At 53.8% G+C, this 18,710-nt stretch overlaps 1 protein-coding gene and 1 long non-coding RNA gene across 8 annotated transcripts; one reads left to right on the top strand and one right to left on the bottom strand.

Moving 5' to 3' along the window:
• Positions 1 to 98: 98 nt before the first annotated feature.
• On the bottom strand, positions 99 to 15,463 carry RTKN (rhotekin). Of its 7 annotated transcripts, none has more exons than XM_001500407.6 (13): positions 13,492 to 13,689; positions 12,704 to 13,129; positions 6,478 to 6,677; positions 4,668 to 4,729; positions 4,517 to 4,570; positions 4,301 to 4,418; positions 3,847 to 4,056; positions 3,088 to 3,182; positions 2,880 to 2,986; positions 2,514 to 2,642; positions 1,651 to 1,819; positions 1,378 to 1,482; positions 99 to 793 (listed from the first exon to the last, which is right to left on the bottom strand). In XM_001500407.6, the coding sequence occupies exons 2-13, from the start codon at positions 12,773 to 12,775 to the stop codon at positions 459 to 461; spliced, it is 1,656 nt and encodes a 551-aa protein (XP_001500457.2). In that variant the 5' UTR covers positions 12,776 to 13,129; positions 13,492 to 13,689; the 3' UTR covers positions 99 to 458. The 7 variants fall into 7 exon arrangements, with proteins under 7 accessions (XP_001500457.2, XP_070091383.1, XP_003363014.3 ...); XM_070235282.1 differs by having other exon boundaries at positions 99 to 980; positions 13,492 to 13,660; XM_003362966.5 differs by lacking the exons at positions 12,704 to 13,129; positions 13,492 to 13,689 and adding an exon at positions 14,804 to 15,463.
• LOC138917660 (uncharacterized) lies at positions 13,963 to 17,778 on the top strand. Its single transcript, XR_011425970.1, has 3 exons — positions 13,963 to 14,128; positions 15,644 to 15,807; positions 17,087 to 17,778. It is a non-coding gene; the product is annotated as an uncharacterized lncRNA (long non-coding RNA).
• Positions 17,779 to 18,710: the final 932 nt, after the last annotated feature.

The following is an 18,710-nucleotide window of genomic DNA, read 5'->3' as shown; positions in this document are numbered from 1 at the left end:
ATACTTCATAGGGGGTGAGCTAAGCTCCAGGGATGAGGGCATGGGGCAAGTCCAGACCAAGCAGAGAGGCGATCTGTCCTCAAGAACCAGGTGAGGGCTGCTGTTAAATAACTTTAATGGTTGATGTGGGAGTCACAGGGGAGGTGCATTTCCTCCCAGGCTCTTCAGTGCCATCCTCAAAGCTGGTTAGTGCAGGGAGGTAGGCCAGGGTTGGTTCCAGTTTTCTCCCAAGAAGGGTTCAGGGGGTCCCAGCCAGCCCCGGGAATGAGTCCCTCAGCACCATGGCAACCACAGCTTAAGAGGGGCTTCTGTTCCCCCTCCCCAGCCTACTCCCAGTCCAGCAGAAGAAGGGGAGGCCAAGCTGGCCAACCTGCTAAAGACAGCGCCATGTCCAGAGCCCAACTGCACATAGGTCATCTCCTCTTCTGGCCAGATCCTGTTGCCAGCACCCTTCTCTCTCACACTGGTGACTGGAGCCAAGTGCGGGGCGGGCCTTTGCTGCAGAGTCCTCTGGACCGTGGGGATCGCTGCTGGGGAAGAGGGGCCACCGAGCAGGAAGCCCCAAGGGAGTGGTCTGGGGGGACAGCGTCCAGGGAGAACGTTCGGGGTCGCCCCCAGGGCAGGGGGTGGGTCCGGGCTGGGGCTGGGGCCACTGAAGCAGGCGAGCAGGGACTAGGCAGGGCAGGCTGCTCTGTAAACATCACTAGCCAGGGTGGGGGCGTCTCCAGCCTCGCGCCCTCCCGCTGGGCCAGGATGTCTGTCACCGCTGCGATGTCATCCAGCGGCTCAATAGCTGTGGCACCAGGAAAGGGTTGAGGGGAGGGGGCTAGTCAGAGATTAGGCCCCAGGCCTACCCAGCCCTGAACATCACCTGTCGCTGTAATAGGAGGAAAGCAAAGCCCGGATCTCAGCCGAGACTGCATTATCCTGCAGGAGCAGCCCCTCACCTGGGCCACCTGGAGCCGTGGGCTCTGATAAGACTATGGGATGTGGGGGGCAGGGTGGACAGGGGTGAGAGGTTTCACAAAAGTGGGTGAAGAAATCAAGAAAGAGGAGGAAAATGAAAGCAGTGCCAGGCAAGTGAAGGGTCAGAGGAAGAGACAGGAATCCGCATGCAGAAAGGGAAACAGGAAAAAAAAAAAATTAGGAAAGAAATCCATGAAATGAATCTGGTTCTTTGGGGTTTCGTTTTGAACTTTGGTGGAGGTGGTTCTAAGAAGAGTGAGAAGAGAAAGGAATACAAAAGGACTGGGTGGGACTTGGACCTCCGGAGCTCTGCCCTAGCCCAAGTGTGCTTTCTCTCTGCTTCCATCATCTGGGTTCCCTTGAAGCCCCCACCCACTTCCCATCAGGTTCCCGGAGTGCACTTTCACTCACCCGTCTCATGGTACAAGGACCCCTGCTTGGCCAGGACTTGGGGTGGTTTCCGGGGAGCGGGGGTTTCAATTTTCATGACTTCATCACAGCACTGCTTCCACTGACCTGAAGGGGGAGCATTGGTTGGGGGTGGGGAGGGGAAGGACTGAGAGAGGGCCAGGCTGCCCTCTCCCCTGCTACATTCTCTTCCACACATTCTTGAAATTGAAGCCTTTGGTAAAAATAAGAAACCCCAGTCCCTCCCAAAGGTTCAGTCCAGCCCTGTGCTCTTACTCATATCAAAGAAAAGCTGCCACAGAGCCTCCATCCAGCTCTGCAGGGCTCCCCGACTCTCTGTCTGAAGGGTGTGTGTCACCTCGTCCTCCCCATACTGGTTACTGATGCTCAGAGTGAAGGGCCGGCCTGCGGCCTGGTCTAGGTCCCCTGCCCGGACTCGAGTCTCCTGCAGGAGAAAGAAGGGGTCTGCTTCCACCTCCACCTTGGTCACAGCAGTCAGCAGTGACATCAGGCAACTTGAACCTCCTTGCCTTAGGAGGAGGAGCTTGTGGGGCTTTCACCAAGCCCTCTCATTTGCCTCCTACTGACCAGAGTGGGAAGGAATGGCAGGAAAGGACTAGGGATGAGACAGATGGTCCTTGGGGAAAGAGGAGCAGATGGAGACAAGGAAAGAGGGATTGAGCAAGGTGGGGAAGGCACAGAGGCAGGCAGGAATGCTGAGGCCTAAGGTCCCTCAGCACTTCCATAAAAGCTGGCAGGAGAGCCAGCAAAAGGGCTAGGGAGCAAAGCAGGGTCATGGACTTGGGTTGGGAGAGAAAACCAGGAAAAGTGAAGTAGATACAGATTGGAATCTGAGGGGAAAGATGGAAGGAGGATGAACAATCCTAGACTGGCTGTAGAACCCCCTCTGAGACTTGGCAGGGGCTGAGGCTGGTGAGTAGAAAGGATGATCCTTATCCATTGATGCTAGTGGAGAATATGGTCCCCTCAGGATTCCTGGCCCTGAAGCTGGTTGTGATGCTGTTAGGAGCAGGAGGCTAGCTTTGATCTCACTGAGGTCTCTGCCCACCCTCCTGGGGCCTGAAGGAGAGGCGCCCTGGCCTGGCACCTGGTGGCTTCACCACCAGGGGACCCGTCACCTTGTTGATCGCAATAGTAAACAGCGGCTCTTCCCCAGTATCCAAGTCTTCAGGTTGCCGGTAACAGAAGAGGTTTGTGCCTTTCAGGACTCCATGCACTCGCGCCCAGTCCTGCAGCTCCCCAGCTTGCTGCATAAATGACTCCAGGTTTCCTGGGGGAATCACACCCCCCAACACCCTTCTTCCCAGCCCCCATCAAGAATCTGCTGCTTTCAACCCGCCCTCCTGTCTGATCCTCCTCTCATGTTGCCATACCCCTCCTTCCTCCATCCAGATCTTGAGTTTTCAATAGTCCTTTGATTCCTAGGTGTTCCAGCTCTCCTCTGCCTTCTCCCTGTTCCCTTCCACTCCTCAAGACCCCCTCACCTGCACCCTGAGGGTACCAGTGGCGGTAGGCTGAGTCATGCAGAGAGGCTGAGCCACCAGGCGGCAACACACGCTACCGTAAAGGGGCAGCCAGGCAGGGTTCTCTTCTGGGGAGAAGGAAGTGCAGGATGAGGTGAGGAATGCGAAGAGGACCATCCAAGGCTCCTCTTCTCACCATCCAGCATCCTCCACGCACACACATACTCACCGTGGCTGGCGAGGGTGAGGTCGTGTGTGCGGAACCCATCTTGCACTGCTGCCAGGGTGAGCGTGGTGTGAGCCAAGAGGTGATAACGAGGACCACTACAGGACAGATAGAGCAGTGGGCCTCAGCCAGGGGAGGGGAGTGTTAGACGGCAGGGGCTGGAAGGGCTGAGCAGGTCTGTTCCATTGATCAGGCTGCCCCACAGAAAACCAGCTTGCCTCCCCCACAGCAGCTGAAACAAACATTTACTGAGCTCCTGCTAAGTGCTGCGTCCTGTGCTTTAAAGATGTTACCCCACTGTATTCCCCCAACAGCCCTGTGAGGTTGGTGGCATTCTTTAGTTATAGATGAAGCAGCTTGAGGCTTAGAGAATTTAAGAAATCTGCCCATAATTTATGGCTGGTAGGTGGTAGAGCTGAAATTCGAACCCACGTCTGTCTCCAGAATCAGCATTCTGTTCATTATCCTAGAGATTCTCAAACTGCTCCTCAGAGGTCCAGTGGTTCCACCGGGTCCCTTCAGGCACCTGGAGGCAAACTGCAGGGTCCAGGCTACTGTGCTCCAACCAGGGTGCTCTGTTCTATCTACATAAGCTGTATTGCTGCTGCAAAAAAACTGAAAACCCTGGGGCCTAGCTCTCCTTGCATTCCTATTGGTCCTGGCAGCAGTGCAAAATAGGTTCTGCATGCACAAGACAGCTCAGAGGTCACCTGTGGTCAGGATACAGGCAGCTGAGGGCGGTGGGGGAATGCAAGGCCTTACCCCACAGTCGGGGTGGGGAGCAGGATGGGACTGCTCCCCGAACCCCCAGCACTCTCCAGCGATGCCCGGACACGCCTCCCTGAGGAGCGGCCCAGGGAGCTGCTGAGTTTGGTGGCAAGCCTCTTGGGGGCGCCAACCAGGGCCCCCTCCTCTTCCATGCAGGCCCCATACAGCTCCAGCCGCAGTTCAAAGTCTGGCCCTGCCTCAGAGCTATAAGAATGTGGGAGGAAGAAAAGAGGATGGTCCTGGGGAAGTCCAGGAATATTGTGGGGTGGGGTCAGGGGGGCGGTTAGGGAGGATGGAGTAGGCTAGAGGATGGATGTGAAAGTACAGAACAGCAGAACAGCTCTCCAGGAAGGCCCATCTCCCTCTCCTCCTCCTCCCTTGTAGCTGCCTCATCCGAGAATTGGAGCAGAGTGGAGAAAGGAGGGAGCCACAGGGATGCGGTACTCACAAGAGCACACTGTTCTGAAAGGAGATGTCAGTGAGGGTCCTATCCACCAGGATCATCTCTGTGTCCTGAATGTGTTCCCCTAGCTGCAGCAGCAGGAACACAGCCCAGCGGTGCAAGTCTGGGGACAAAGAGGGCCAACTGGTAAAGACTGCCCCACAGGAGCCCCCAACCTCAGAGTCACCCCTCTGAATTCGTCCCAGCATATGTGGAACTCACCGCCTTTGTTCTTGAAATATTCTGTGTCCTTCCACATGAGTGGAATCCGGAGGTCTACGGGGCAGAGGGGTAGGAATAGATGTTGAGATGGGGCAGGAGGTCTTATGGTTGGGCAAGGAGTGCCAGCGGCTGGGGTGGTTGTGCTTCTTACCAGAGATGCAGACCCGGCCGCGGCAGGGGGAGCGCTCAGCGGGTGGCCCACTATCAGAAGGCCTGTGGGCAAATCACATCATCCTAGCCTGGCCTCGTGATGCTACTCCCCCTGGCTCCAGTTCCCAAGGGCTCTAGGACCCCCAGGTCCCCAGCCAGACTGCCATGGCAGGGCTAAGGAACTGTTAGGGAGAGTTACCGACTGAACCCAGGGGGTGCTGGGCTTGGAGACACTAGAGGCAAGATTGGTCACACACATAATACAAGCTAGGGGCTCCTCCCCTCCAAGCACCCTCCCTGACCACCTGCCCAGACCCCTGCCAGGGACAAGTGGGGCCTTAAGGGGACAGGTGCCCAGAGACTCCTGTCCAAGGGCTCTGCTCCATTAAACCCCAGGCTTAGAGGGGTTTGCAGGCTTTCTTTTTAACAATAAGGGAGGCAGCTCGTCTCCATCTCATGGCTTCTTTGAAATAAGAGGGTACTGGATCCCTCGGAAAATCAAGCTAACCAGTGTTTGATGAAAGGAGAAAACCCAACCAGGGAATATTTGTGTTCCATTTGCCACAGACCTCTCTCCTGCCCTCCCCCCAAGCTTTGCTTTCTGCTTGCTCTCCTGAGTAGACATGCTGAGCCTTCCCAGTGCCCCAAGTTCCCCATCCCCCCTGCAGGGCCCCAGGCACCCAGCCTTCCTCCTCTCCCCCCAGCACCAGGTCTCACCAAGCATGTGTCCCTCTCCTAAGGTGATGGTTTATCCATCCTAATTCATAGTGCCACTAATGTAACTAGCGACTTAGTAGGGCCTGATGTAGTGGCACTGATGGCCATGTGTTTAGCTGTCAGGGACTTGGGGTGAACCTCAGATCACACTGTCTGGGCTGCGTGTGGGGACTGGGGCCACACAGAGCCTGTCGATGACTGCCTCTCAGGAAACTAAACTCACAGTAGAAGCTGTCCCCCTGCTTGCCCTTCCTTTAGCTTTATGGGGCAGCCGTAGAGTGGGTGTTCTGCCTTCATAGGTGAGCTCTGGAGGGCTCCTGGCACCCTCTCCTTGTGTTAGTCTTCATGGCTGAGCTGGTATGGGCACCACACCAGTGAGGAGATGGGACCTTCTCCCCACTCCACCTTGTGGGGTCAAGCAGGCCACTTTGCCAGAAACCAATTCTCCAGATGACCAATTTACCAAAAATGGCCAATTCTCAGAATAATCAACTTGTCAAATATTTTCTCCAACCTTTTAGTTTTACCACAGCATCGCCTCAACCATTTCACTAGATTTGTCAGATCAGCAGAGTCCAATGTCATTGTAGATTTTGTTTCACATCTAGAAGCTGAGCCCTTTTAGAATGCACAATCTAATTTATGTGAAGGGGTAGGCTTTGCCTTAAATGTTTTTTTTATTATTCACTTCCCAATCCCTGCCTCTGATGGTGAACCCCAGGGATAATGAACTATTGTCAGTTTGTAGTAAATTGGGCATTCAGCAAATTGACCATTTGATGAACTGGCTTTGAGAAAACTGGCTTTCTAGAAACCAGCCAGCCAGCCTCATCAGATCACAGGTGGGGCTTAGTAAAGTCATGCTTTTGCATAACTACCCCTCAGACTGCCAGCCTTTCACCAGATGCACTGGCGTTCCTAGCTACTCACTAGTGCACCTCTGGGTAGCACACTGCACTAGTAAAACACCAAGGTGTCTTCCAGGCCCCTGACAGGGCTTCACGGGGAGGTCATCTTCAGGATGGTCCATACTCCACATATAAATGCACGCTGCACCACTACCCCTCCTAAGGCCTTGCCTCCCCATTGCTCACCGCCGGCCTGTCTTCCCCAGCACCTGCGCTTCCTTGCGTCGCTGCAGCTCGCCCATGTAGTTGAGAATGCGGCTGTTGCACACCAGCAGGCTCTTGGTGGCCTCCAGAGCCTGCTCACGCTGGGAGCAGGCCGCCAGCAGCTTGCAGGCCCCTTCCCTCATCCGAATCTCATGGTCTAGCTTTCTCTGCAACTCTGTGTCCTAGCCAGAGTGGGGAAAAGGATAAGAAGGAAATGTCAGTCAGGGGACAGGTGGAAGCACCCTCCAGTCCCCAAGTGGGCTGTGGCCCAGGAGAAACTGATAAGAAACTTATGTCTCAGGCAACTCAAGAGCGAAGGTTGAGTCTCAACCTCAGCTGCCCAAGAATAACCAGAGAAGCTTTGTAAAACTACAGATGCTGTTGTGCATTTGATGGGGGGAGTTTAAATTCCTTCAGCCTGGGGCCGGCCTTGTGGCCCAGTGGCTAAGTTCACGTGCTCCGCTTCTGTGGTCCAAGGTTTCGCTGATTCAGATCCTGGGCGTGGACATAGCGCCACTCAGGCCATGCTGAGGCGGCGTCCCACATGCCACAACCAGAAGGACCTACAACTAGAATGTACAGCTATGTATTGGGGCCTTCGGGGAGAAGAAGAAGGAAAAAAAATAAGATTGGCAACAGATGTTAGCTCAGGTGCCAATCTTTAAAAAAAAAATTCCTTCAACCTCTTTTGAGGCAATTTAGAAAAATCTATGAAAACTACAAATTTACATATCCTTTGATCCAGCTATCCAATATCTAGGAGTTTCTCCTACAAATACAAACATATGGGCAAAGCCATATATACAAAAATATTCACAGCAGCATTGTTTTAAATACTAAGATGAAAAGCCTTTCAATAGGGCATTGGTCAAATAAGCTACAGGACATCTTCACCATGAAATATGGAATATTGCAGACATTAAAGAGTGAGGTGGACATGTGTGCAGCTGTGAAACAATCTTCAAAATACATAAAGTGAGAAAAGAAAGCGTAACAGTATTATAGCATGCTACCATTTGTGTGTGATATGGTCATGTGCCGCAACAACACTTCAGTCAACAGACTGCATATACGACAGTGGTCTCATAAGATTAGTACCATAGAGCCTAGGTGTGTAGTAGGCTATACCATCTAGGTCTGTGTAAATACACTCTGTGATGTTTGCAAAATGACAAAATCGCCTAACGATGCATTTCTCAGAAAGTGTCTACGTCATTAAGCAATGCATGTATATATATATTCATGCATATACATATACATAGATAGGCATAAAATAGTGGTTGCAGGACTGGGAGCCAGGAATAGAAAACAGATTTAAGATACTTTATTTATATACATATCCTACTCTACTACTGTACTATTGGAAATTGTTACCTTTTTAAAAAATTAAATCTTCTAAGTTAAAAAAAAATTACCAGGCTCCACCTCAGACTTGCAGAATAAGAATCTCTGAGAGTGAGGCATGTTCATTTTTTTGAAAATTCCCCAAGTGATTCTGAGATACAGCCAGGGCTGAGAACCACCAGCTAAAGGGAATGGCCACGGATAGCACAGCCCAGCCTGGGTTACCCGAAAGACTCAAGTGATGAGGGTGGACATCTAGGTGGCAAGGGATCAGTGGAGAGGGAGCATACCACCTACAGAGTTCACCCGTGCTGCACAGACTCTCGTACACACCCCAAATTAGGGGATCTGCCACCTGCTGGCCCTCTGAGCTTGGGAGCTGAAGACGGAGGCAAAGAATGAGAAGAAGAAGGCAGGTGAAGCAGGAGGTCAGGAGTGAGGGGCTGAGCAGGCTTTGTGTAAGGGCCAGAGAGGGGGCACTGGGAGAGGCACCAGGATTCTCAGAAACATTTGCTCAGAAAGGAGTTGTGGAGGTCTTGGCACAGAGCAGAGAGTGAGAGCACCGGTTCAACATAAAACAAAACTGGGTCTGAGTCACAGCCCTGCCAGTCTTGAGAAGATGGAAATAAATTTATTTTAAAAGCACCGGGCAATTTACTGAACCTCCCTAAGCCTCTGTTTCTCCATCAGTAAAATGAGGACAGAAGCAGTCCCCGCATCCTGCGGTTGTGAGGCATTAGTGAGACAGGAACGTGAAGCACTTAGCGCAGTGCCCCCAACATGCTATACATGAAGGTGAGGATGCTTATTTTAATGATGCTACTTGGGCAGCAGCAGCATTCACCCGACAAACACTGCAGCATCCTTGTGCTGTCCACAGCTCCACATTTCACATCCAGCTGAGAGGTGAGAGATGCAGACACTAATGGCTGCTCCATAAGTGCCATGTCATGGCCTAAACACCCTCACAGGAAACAGACTGTTAGCTTCTGGCTGAGGTGATGGGGAAGGCTTCAGAGAGGAGGTAGAAGACTAACCCTGAGACAGTGTACACATCAGTTCAGGAGGCAAGCCAAGTGGAACCACCAGGCTGGAAGTGGGGGGTGAATGTGACCACCCAAAACCTGTCATCTCCGTCATGCCACCTCTCTTCCACACCCTTTGCCCTTGCTTCTGTCCCTGGTGGCTCCAGCCTTCAAGCCTCCAAGATCTGAATACCCTAAATTTCTGCTTCCAAAAGCCTTGCCCAGCCTCCCTGCAGATTCTTCCTTCACTATTTATTCCTGGCTTATGCCAGAGTCTCATCACCCCCCTTCCCCAGCACTATCCACCTGTTTCCCTTCCTGACCCTTCAGAATTAGGCCAACCCAATCCCAACGCCGCCTCCACCAGGAAGCCCTCCCAGACTACACAGCTTCCTCCACCCCGCTATGTCTGCCTGCACCGGGGTCCCACCTCTGCTATGCTTCGTTGCTTGCCAACTCCCCATCCCATTCTGCATCCAGCTTCTACTACAAACACCCCAAAGGGGTGAGAGCAGAGGAGGAGGAGACACAGAGGTGTCCTGGCTGGCCTTCTGGTCGCGGCCCCAGCACTCACGGATCCTTCCCTAGCCCTGTCCATTGCGCGCGCGGCGCCAACGCAGGCAGCGCGCGGGGTCCGGGGAGCCGGCGGGACCCGGTGCCCGCACAGCCGCCCCCGCCCGCGGCGCTCAGGGCGCCGGTGACATCAGCTCCCAACTGCCGCGAGAGCCGCCGAAGGGCTCTAGGACGCGGGTGGTCCCTGCTGGGCTAGACTCCGAGCTCCGGTGGCTCGACCACAGAGACCCAGTCGCGCCGCGACAGTACCTCCGGGGGCTCCCACACCGCCCAAGAAAGGGCTCCGGGCCTCAGCGCCGCGCTCGGGCTGCAGGAGGCCGGGAGGCCCCTCCTGCATTGCGGTTGCCCTCCAAGGTCACCCCTTGCCCCAGAGCATGGGGGAGGAAGACAGTGTATAAATTGGAATAACTGGGGCCAGAGAGAAGTCCCCAAGCCCAGCCTGGATGAGCCGGACTGAGGGCCCAGAAACCCCTCGCTACTCCCCACCCGCCGCCCTCTGGCCCCAAATCCACTCTCCCACGGCTCCACGGCAGAGAGCGCCCTAGGAATCCCCGCTCCCACCCCGTGGGCAGGGCATCTCAGGAATTCTGCTGTGGGCTCTGGATCCCTGTGCTTTGCCCTCATCTCCCCACCGCAGGGATAGCTTCTTGCCGCCCCCTCCCCACCCACATCTCCCCAGGCAGGCAGCGTTTTCACCAGACTCCTGGGAAAGTGCCCAGAGCTGGATGTCAGGCCGACCTGGGTCAGGGCCCAAGGGGCTGAAGGAGGATGAGTCATGGGCAGAAGCCCCGGTACACATTAGGCCCTCTGTGGACATCCTTTCCCGTCCCTCCCACTCTCTTCTGTCCCTGACTTCCTGCTCTGCTTCTCATCACCTTCTGTTCCCTTCAGAATCTCTAACCAGGGCTTAGTTCAAATCCTGGCTTAGGAACCTGACTAGTTGTGAGAACTTAAACTCTGGGAGCCTCAGTTTGTAAACTGGGGAGTATCACACCTCCTTCACAGCACTATTTGAGGATTAAATGGGAAAGTCTGACCTCCACCTGGCCTCAGCACGTATTTAAAAACCACCTTTCTCTCACTCCCACCTGCCCTTTACTTGCAGCTTAAGTTGCCTCCTCCAGAAAGTCTTCTTGGATTTACTCTTCCAGACTACCTCTCTTGCTAATCCCTGAAACATCAGTGGGCCTCTCTTTTGAGAAGGAGGGTGGGGGAACTGCTGAGCTTCCTGGAGAAAGAACACAGCACCTGCAGCCCATGGCGGAAGGAGAGGTGACGAAAGTGAAATCTCTGCCTGTCCTCTGCCCCAGAATGTGGGCAGAGCTCCTCTGAAGAAAAATGACATGGAGGGATGCAGAAGTTACACATTTCAATACCTAGATCGGTTCCGTCCCATAAAATCTTCCGTGATGATGGAAATGTTCAGTAGCCATCAAACACTTGCAATGTCGCTAGAACAACTAAGGAACTAAAGTTTAAATTTCATTTTAATTAATAAATTTTAAATTTAAATAGCCACATGTAACTCGTAACATAGACAGTGCAGAGGACTAGGGATGGCAAATAAATTTTACCTCTTGTGCCAACACAGGATAATAGGTACTGTCAGAATCCCAGCAGGCTCACTGGGCACCTTTTCTGTGCATTAAAAAAGATGGCCCTCTCCAGGCAAACAGGTTAGATAAAAGGACCCCCCTTCCTCATGCAGCCCGAACCCAGGCCAGGACTCCTACCTCTGCCTTGCGGCGCCCTTGTGAAGGACACAACCTGCACAATTTATGGCCAAGCTTGAGTTCATAAAGATTCTGAGGCCACAGCTGGGCTTGTTGGTAAAGAGTGCCATGATTGACTAGTAATGTCTACTATGATCCAGGGATGGGGGCAGGGCTGCAGGCGGCACGGGTAACACATACAAGAAATTGCCACTCCTGATCTAGATTTTTTACTGTTCTGTCTGACCTCCCTCAGAAGCCACCCCCTGCCTAGTCCAGACGGTCACTTCTACCGCTTCTTCCATCTTCCCCATCTCAGGAAATGGCCACACTGCCCAGTCGCTCAGCCACATACCTAGGACTCACCCTGGAGTCAATCTTTGCCTCACCCCTCACGTCCAATCCATTGGCAAGCCCTGTCAGATCTCCCACCACCGTCTGAAGCCCACCCGCTTCTCCCAGTCTCCACCATGAGCGCTTTAATCCATAACACCAGGCTCACTTCTCTAGGGTGGTAACAACCTCCTACCTGGTGGTCTTCTGCCACCTTTCTTGCCAAACCTCCTCTCTCCCAGCCCACTGCAGCCTAGCCCATTCTCCACAGCAGCCGTCATTTTAAAACATTAGATGTGTCATCCTCCTGCCTAAGACCCTTCCATGGGCCAGTATCACACTCACAGAAAAATCTAAGTGTTTCGTCCTGGCCTTCAAGGCCCTGCATAACCTGGCCTCTGCCCATGAGCTCGACCCCAACTACTGTCTTCCAGCCACACCAGAACCAGAACTCATCCCAGTTAAGGGCCTTTGCCCTTGCTATGCCCTCTGTCTGGAAAGCCCTTCCTTCAATCTTCACATATCTTCATATCCTCTGGTCTCAGCTCAATGTTCTCCTCACAGAGGTCTCCACTGACCTCCACATCTAATGCTGCCTCCCCTACCTGATGTTTGTTACATCCCCCTGTTTTCACCATAATTTCACTATGTGAGATCATGTATGTGTTTGTATGTTTATCATCTGTTCCCCCAGTAGAATGGACCTTTCCTATCTTGTTCACTGAGGTATCTCATGGTCTAGAAAAGAGCTTGGCATATAGCAGGTGTTCAATAAATGTGTTTAACAATAAATAAATTTGAAAAAAAAAAAAACAGCTCCCTGCCATCTCCAGGGCCAGCAGAATCCTGACATCCTGCTCCAGAGTCCCGGTCGCCTTCTCTAGTAAGGCCACATCCTTCCTTGCAAACCTCTCTCACATTGGACTCCTCTCTTCTTCCCATACCTAAAAGGGGCCTTCGGCCCCAGAACCCACATCCACCCCCACCCACAGAGCTTCCAGTAATATGTGTGAAGACCCTGTTGCCCACATAATGCTCTGATTGGCAGAACTGAGCCTGGGTCCACACATAGCACCCAACGTAGGGCATACAGAACCACCTGTCCCTCTCCACTTTGAGTGGGCCCTGCCCTCCCCCATCAGCCCCAGCAGGGATGGGCAGGGCTGAGACCTGGGCTGGGATGCATGTGGAAGAAGTGTACTCCAGGGGTGGGGGTGTTACCTCCAGGCTGAGCGCCATCTGCCGAATGTAGAGCATATTCAGGTCCTCCAGGATGTGCAATCTGTCCTGCATCTCTGTGCCCCCCAGTGCCCCTTCCCTCGTTGACCCCTCCAGAGGGGTGGGGTGGGCCCGCACCACGCTGCCCCCACAGTCCCTCCTCCCGCTGCTCCCCTGGTCTCGAAAGAGGCAGCTCTTGGGCAGAGGGTAGAGGCCACCCCTGTCCTTCTGCACTCCTGTTAGACCCCTCTGGCTGCTGTGACAAACTTTCCTTGCCTACCGCTGTTCCAGAGCCCTGGCGGGAGCCGGGCATAACAGCAAAGGAAAGCGAGGTGAGGATGAGCAGGGTCCCAGGAGGGGCGGCCAGCTGCAGAGGGGGCTCTGGGCACAAAGTGTCCAGTCTTGCTTTGGTGGCAGCTGTTCCCCCAGCTGTGGAAGAAAAAGGCCCTTTCATTGCGTCTCTGGCCCCTCCCCAGCCCCCGCCCACATCCCTGGCCTGGCAGACAGAGAATCTGTGTGCCGGTAGGGCGTGAGGGGCAGGCACAGCTGGAAGGGGGCAGGGAGGGGACGTTTCATGCAGGTTCTACGGAGTCGTGGGGTTTGTCAGGAGGTTGGAGCTCTTTGAGAGGGGTTCTGGCTTAGTTTAAGGAAGAAGAGAGTTGAAGGCAAGGACTCGAGGGGAGAGTGAGCCCAGGGAGGGGGACAAAGGGATAACGCAGCCCAACCCCCAGGGCCACCTCATCCAACTTGGGGCCCCCATCCAGCCCGCCCCACCCTGGGCTCACAGTTACCTCGCTTTTCCAGCAGAAGGGAGGAGAGGGAGAAAGGCAGGGGTGTGCCTGTCTGCTGCTGCCCCCGCTCCCCTCTGCGGGCCCCTTCCCTTCCAGACAGGAAACCAGCCCCGATTCCCAGCCAGCTGCAGCTTTGCCCCCCCTCCACCCCGGGCCCACGGAGTCACACTCTCCTCGGCAGCGGGCCGGGCCTTGTGCGGCTCCGCCCCGGCTCCTCCTCAGCACTGGCCCCCAAAGGCCGGGCTTATCCCGGGGGCGGCCCCAGCTCACAGGCCCCTCCTCCTGGTCCCCGGGCCTCGCCCCTCACTCCCCCACGCTGGCCCCACGCGGAGTTGCTTGTGCGGGACCGACAAAGGCCCTCTCGCCCAGGTCCACTAGCTTCTGAGTCAGAGAAGGCCCAGGACAGAGTGTGAAAGGGCCTTTGTTCCAGGCAGGCTGGGGGGAAAGGGCAGAAGCCAGGCCTGGAATCCGGGCAGCGAGGGAGAGGGGGGCGGGAGGAGGGCCCCCTCACTTAACTCTTTCCAGGCCCAGCGGGGAAGGAGAGCTGACCTTGGGGACAGCCTCTTTACGGTTACTACTCTCCCTCTCGATCGTAGCTCAGCCCCACACCTTTCAGCCCCTCGCGAGGGAGTTACAGGTAGGGTCAGACCTGGACAACGACTGTAGAGAGCGGGGGGCTATGGAGGAAATTGTCAGACTAGAGGCTGGCCTCCTCCTAGGCCCTAGGAAAGGAGGCTGAAAGTTTGAGTGTGGGAAATAACCCCAAATCGTTAAAAGGGAACTCCCCCCACACTCTCCCAGCCCTTCAGGGGCACAGAGGAGCAGCAGGGGAGGGCTTCAGGGAAGGGGGCAGACCTGGCCTAGAAGTGGAGACATGATGGAGGCTGTCCCAGGCGCTTGAGACAGGTTGTGGGATGGGGCTGGCGGCCAGCGAAGGAGCGGGCGCGCAGGCCAAGAGTCCGAGCTGCTGGAGCCCGCCCAGCTCCCCACCGCCCTCTGCCCCGGGATGCCCGGGAGGGGCCGGGGTCCAGGCACATTTTGGAAATCGAGCCTGGGACCCCTTAAATTGGAGCCAACCTGGAGTTTTCCAGGCAGAAGCAAATCATCCCAACTGGGCCAGGGAGTGTCGGGTGGCGCGGGTCCGATTAACGTGCAGACGGTCCGCGCCTTACTTTTCAAGTCAACAAGCACCGGTCTGTAGCCGTTCCGCGGCGTCTCCGCCCCTCGGCGTGCGCACTGGCGGGGGCGGGCGGCCGAGGCGGCCGGGCTGCGGGAGCCTGCGAAGGGCAAGGCGGGGACGCGGGGCTCTCACCTCGGGCGGGTCGCTGAAGAGGCTGAGTCGGAAGCGGCCGCGTTTGAACTCCATCTCCAGGGCGGAGCCCCTGGCCACGGTGACCCGGCTCCGGTGGTTTCGGGAGAACATGCTGGCGGCTCGGCGCCTTTGCCTACTCTGCGCACTCCCCGCGCCGCGCGGCTCTGCCGTGTCTCGTCCGCTTCTGTCCCTCGACGCCCGCCCGCCAGTCCGGCCGGGAATCTCCCGCTGCCTGGTTCCCAAACTCCGCCCCCGGAGACGACACCTGGGCCGGGCAGGGCGCGGCACCCTCCTCCTCCACCCCCGCCAGAGGCCCGGCCGGCCGGGCCAGTCCCGGGGCGCCTAGCAGGCCTGGCCCGCCAGCCCGCCAGCCAGGGCACTGTGCGCCTCTGAGCACTGAGGAGACACTTCCTCCCTTCCGGCCTGGGTCTCGGGCGCCTCACCTGGGCAAGGGGCGGGTCCAGCGAAGCCCCGCCCACCAGCCGCCCCCACCTGGCAAGCCCGACTCCCTGTGCGCGGAAAATACCGCAGCCGCCTGGGTCGCCGCGTGGCGCTCTGCGGCTCTCGCTCGGCCCTGGGACCGCGCCCAGCCTCATCCCCAAGCAGCTTCCGAAGCCACCATTTCAACTTCCTGCAGTCCCAAATGTCCCTTCTTCTTCCTCCTCCCCTCCTTAGGCTCGCCTCCGCGGCTACCTGCCCATTCTTATTGGCCACAATTCATGGGGCAGTACTTAAGCACGTCCTGAAACCCTGTTCTGTCACTTACTAACCGTGGGCCCTTCGCCCAGTCATTGAACTCATCTGTTCAATGAGGATGTAGTCATTATCTCCCCCCTTCAGGTTGCCGTGAGGATTACATATGAGAATGAGTGTCAAATGCCCAGCATAGTGCCTGGCGCAAGGCAAGTGCCCCATAAGCGGAGCTATGAAGATAAAGCAGCCGGTGCAGCATCTTTGTGCCCTTGGATGGGGCACCAGCGACCTCAGCTCCCTGGACCCAGACCGTAAGTGCCTTAAGAGGGTGAGGATACTGGGGACCTCAGTATTGGCTCGCTCTCAGCCGCTTTACTGCATGGCTGAGAGAGGGCTACCCTCTGGGCATCTGCAGGAAAAGGGGGCCTGCCTCATCCCCAGAGAGCCTAGTGGGAGAGAAGGAAATGGCAGAGGATCAGCTTTCCAACCACACATGAGGAGTCTCCTGGGGACTTCAAAACTCACTGGGGAGAACTTGAGAGAGAGTGGGGCTCCTTCATAGCAGGTGGGCTGAAGCCAGAGAAATACCAGCCTTCAGCTTTAGAGAGCCCAGGTTAGAATTACTCTGATGTGGCAGATTACTCAATATTCTTTTAGAAAACCTGGCTAAATTTCTTCAGCAAAAGAGAATATTTATTGGCTTAAGGAACTAAAATATCCAGGCTTTAGGTGTGGCTTGACCCAGGCATTCGATGTCACAAGGATCCTGTCTCTTCCCATCGTCCAGCTCTACTGTCCTCCATATTGGCTTCACTTTCCGCAGCATAACAAGATTGTTGCCAAAAATTCTGGGTCTATGTCCTTTCAGGCTTAAATTCAGCAGGAAAGAGAGCATCCATTTCCTGAAGTTCCTACACATGTCTGGGGTTGACTATGGGCCATTTGGGATCATTTTTCCATCTCAAACCAATCACGGTAGCCAAAGGGGTGACCAGATCTGAACCAATCATGGTGGCTAAGGAGGATTCTGTGTGCCAGGTGGCCAGGCCTGGGTCACTTGCCCACTCCTGGAGACCAATTGGAACCCAATGGGCTGAGAGAGAGGGGAGGGGAGGGAGAAGTGATTTCCCAAAGACTGTTCCAGGTACTGCTACCAGAAGGTGAGGGAATAGATGCTGGACAGGAAAAAAAAAAAACAAACAAACACCGTGGACATGCAAAAATTTACATGGAGAAGGGAGTTCTTCTGGTTAGTAGGAAAGACAGATCCAAAGATTTTACAAAATCAGTGGCCTCTGAGATAAACCTCAAAGGATGAGTGAGGGCAAAGAAAAGGAAAAGCATTGTCTCTTAATTTATTCAAATATCCATGGTCATTCCTCTAAACTGTAAGGTCCCCAGGGAAAGACAGTCTGTCTTGTCCACTGCTTTATGCCTAGTGCCTGGCATATAGGAAGTGCTCAATACACATCAGTTGAAGTGAATGAACACAGGAGATGCCTAAAGGAAGCATGCAAATTTGAGAATGCTTGACTGGGATGAGCCGTGCAGTTGGACTAAAATGGTTCATTTTAAATGTTTGTTTTTAAGCAACAGGATGCTTTTGTTCCCCAAATGAAATCTTACCTGGAATAGAATCAGAGCTGCTATGATGGAAGCAGGGGCTGGAGCCTCACACCTTCTCTTCTCTATAGACCCTTCGAGCCCCCAATGAAATGCAGAAAACCCCTGGCAAAACATGGAGGAAGGGAAGACATTTGGAAAGGAAGTAGAGCTCAAATCCTGCCTGACAATTTGTTCTCAACGTGACTGAAGATTTTGGGAAAGGGGAGACAGAACTAAAGTTATATTTTAGAGATTATAATCTGGCAGCCTTTTGCATAAATCAGTTGAAGGAGGTTGTGACTGGGGTCAGAGAAGCCAGCTGACACTGTTCTCAACTGAGGGTGGAGAAACAAGGGCCAAAATTTCTGAGGACCTATTTATTTTAAAAAATAAATTCTTATTTGAAAACACACATACGGTTTTTTAAAAAAATACTCCTAATTCTACCATTTAAGAAATACTATAGAGTAAAAAATAAATGAATAAAGCCATGCCTTCCCCACCATCAGAGAAAAACACTGAGACAGTTTGGCACCTTGGCGTGCTGAAGACTCACACTGGCTCATGAGAGACAACTGCTGATTTTCCAGAATTGTGCATTCCACTTGTTAAACACAGTTTCAATTAAAAATTAAATTATAAACATTTACAACTAAATAAATTATATTAAAGCAAAAGTGATGAATACTCAAAATTCGTCACTTCCTAATTGTTTTACTGCACTTTCCTATTATCTCTTGGGATTGCTTACATCCGTAGTATCTGTATGGTGGGAATGCTATGCATGTAATGGCGAGCTACTGCACATCTCTTCCCAACTCTCTGTTCAATGAGACCACGTTTGAAATTGGCCATGGTGGGAGTATTTACACAACAGAAATAGTAATACTATCAATCAGGGCTGTTTCTTTCTGGGTAGCTTTTGTTAAACATTTACCAGCATGCCACTGGTTTGGTGCATAATCTCTCCAACTTTTTCCTTTGCTTAAATCTGTATCTCTGTTTCCTAACTATGAAGAAGGTATTTGGGGAAGGTGTTGTTGGTCAGCCAGTGTTAAAATCCTCCTCCTATTTCCACACAGTCCCCTACTGTGGACAATATTGGTAGGCTGAGGCTCTGCCTTCTTTATGGCACCTGGAGAAAGACATTCCTCCTGCTTCCCACTTCTTCACAGCCTAAGCCAACCAACTGGAATGCTCCCAAATGGACTTTGGATCTCAAGGGAGTGAAAACAAGACCCAGGGAGACTTCATGATATAGTCTCTGCACCTGCATGAGGAGTGGGTGGTTGTGCCAGCAGGGAAATCCTCGTCAGCAGTTTCCTCTGGCATGACTTTGGTGAGGCCTCTGTCTAACTTCAGTCCTATGTTCCTGCTGCCTGGCCTCCCTTGGTTCCCACCCCTTATCCAAGGAAAGTACAAGATGGGCCCAAAACATTTTCTAGTGCTAGGAAGTAAAAAAGTGCTCCAAGAATGATGGAGACATGTCCAAAGGACACAGAAGCTGTTTTAAAGGAATGCCCACTGTCCAAATTTGGGACATATTTGAGTATCAATAAGTAATGATAGTAATGGATTACAAACCCCTTGACTGAAATAGGAATCCATA

The sequence above is a fragment of the Equus caballus genome, chromosome 15 (genome assembly GCF_041296265.1).
Source record: "Equus caballus isolate H_3958 breed thoroughbred chromosome 15, TB-T2T, whole genome shotgun sequence".
Classification (NCBI taxonomy): domain Eukaryota; kingdom Metazoa; phylum Chordata; class Mammalia; order Perissodactyla; family Equidae; genus Equus; species Equus caballus.
This window is presented reverse-complemented; position numbering and strand designations above follow the sequence as displayed.

What these genes read in the sequence shown, in the direction of transcription:
- RTKN (XM_003362966.5), bottom strand. Translation starts at nt 14,914, where the DNA reads ATGTTCTCCCGAAACCACCGGAGCCGGGTCACCGTGGCCAGGGGCTCC. An exon ending in CTGGGGAAGACAGGCCGGCG is followed by an intron (nt 4,730 to 6,477) that starts GTGAGCAATGGG and finishes ATTTGCCCACAG; the next exon opens with GCCTTCTGATAGTGGGCCAC. An exon ending in ATATTTCAAGAACAAAGGCG is followed by an intron (nt 4,419 to 4,516) that starts GTGAGTTCCACA and finishes CTTTGTCCCCAG; the next exon opens with ACTTGCACCGCTGGGCTGTG.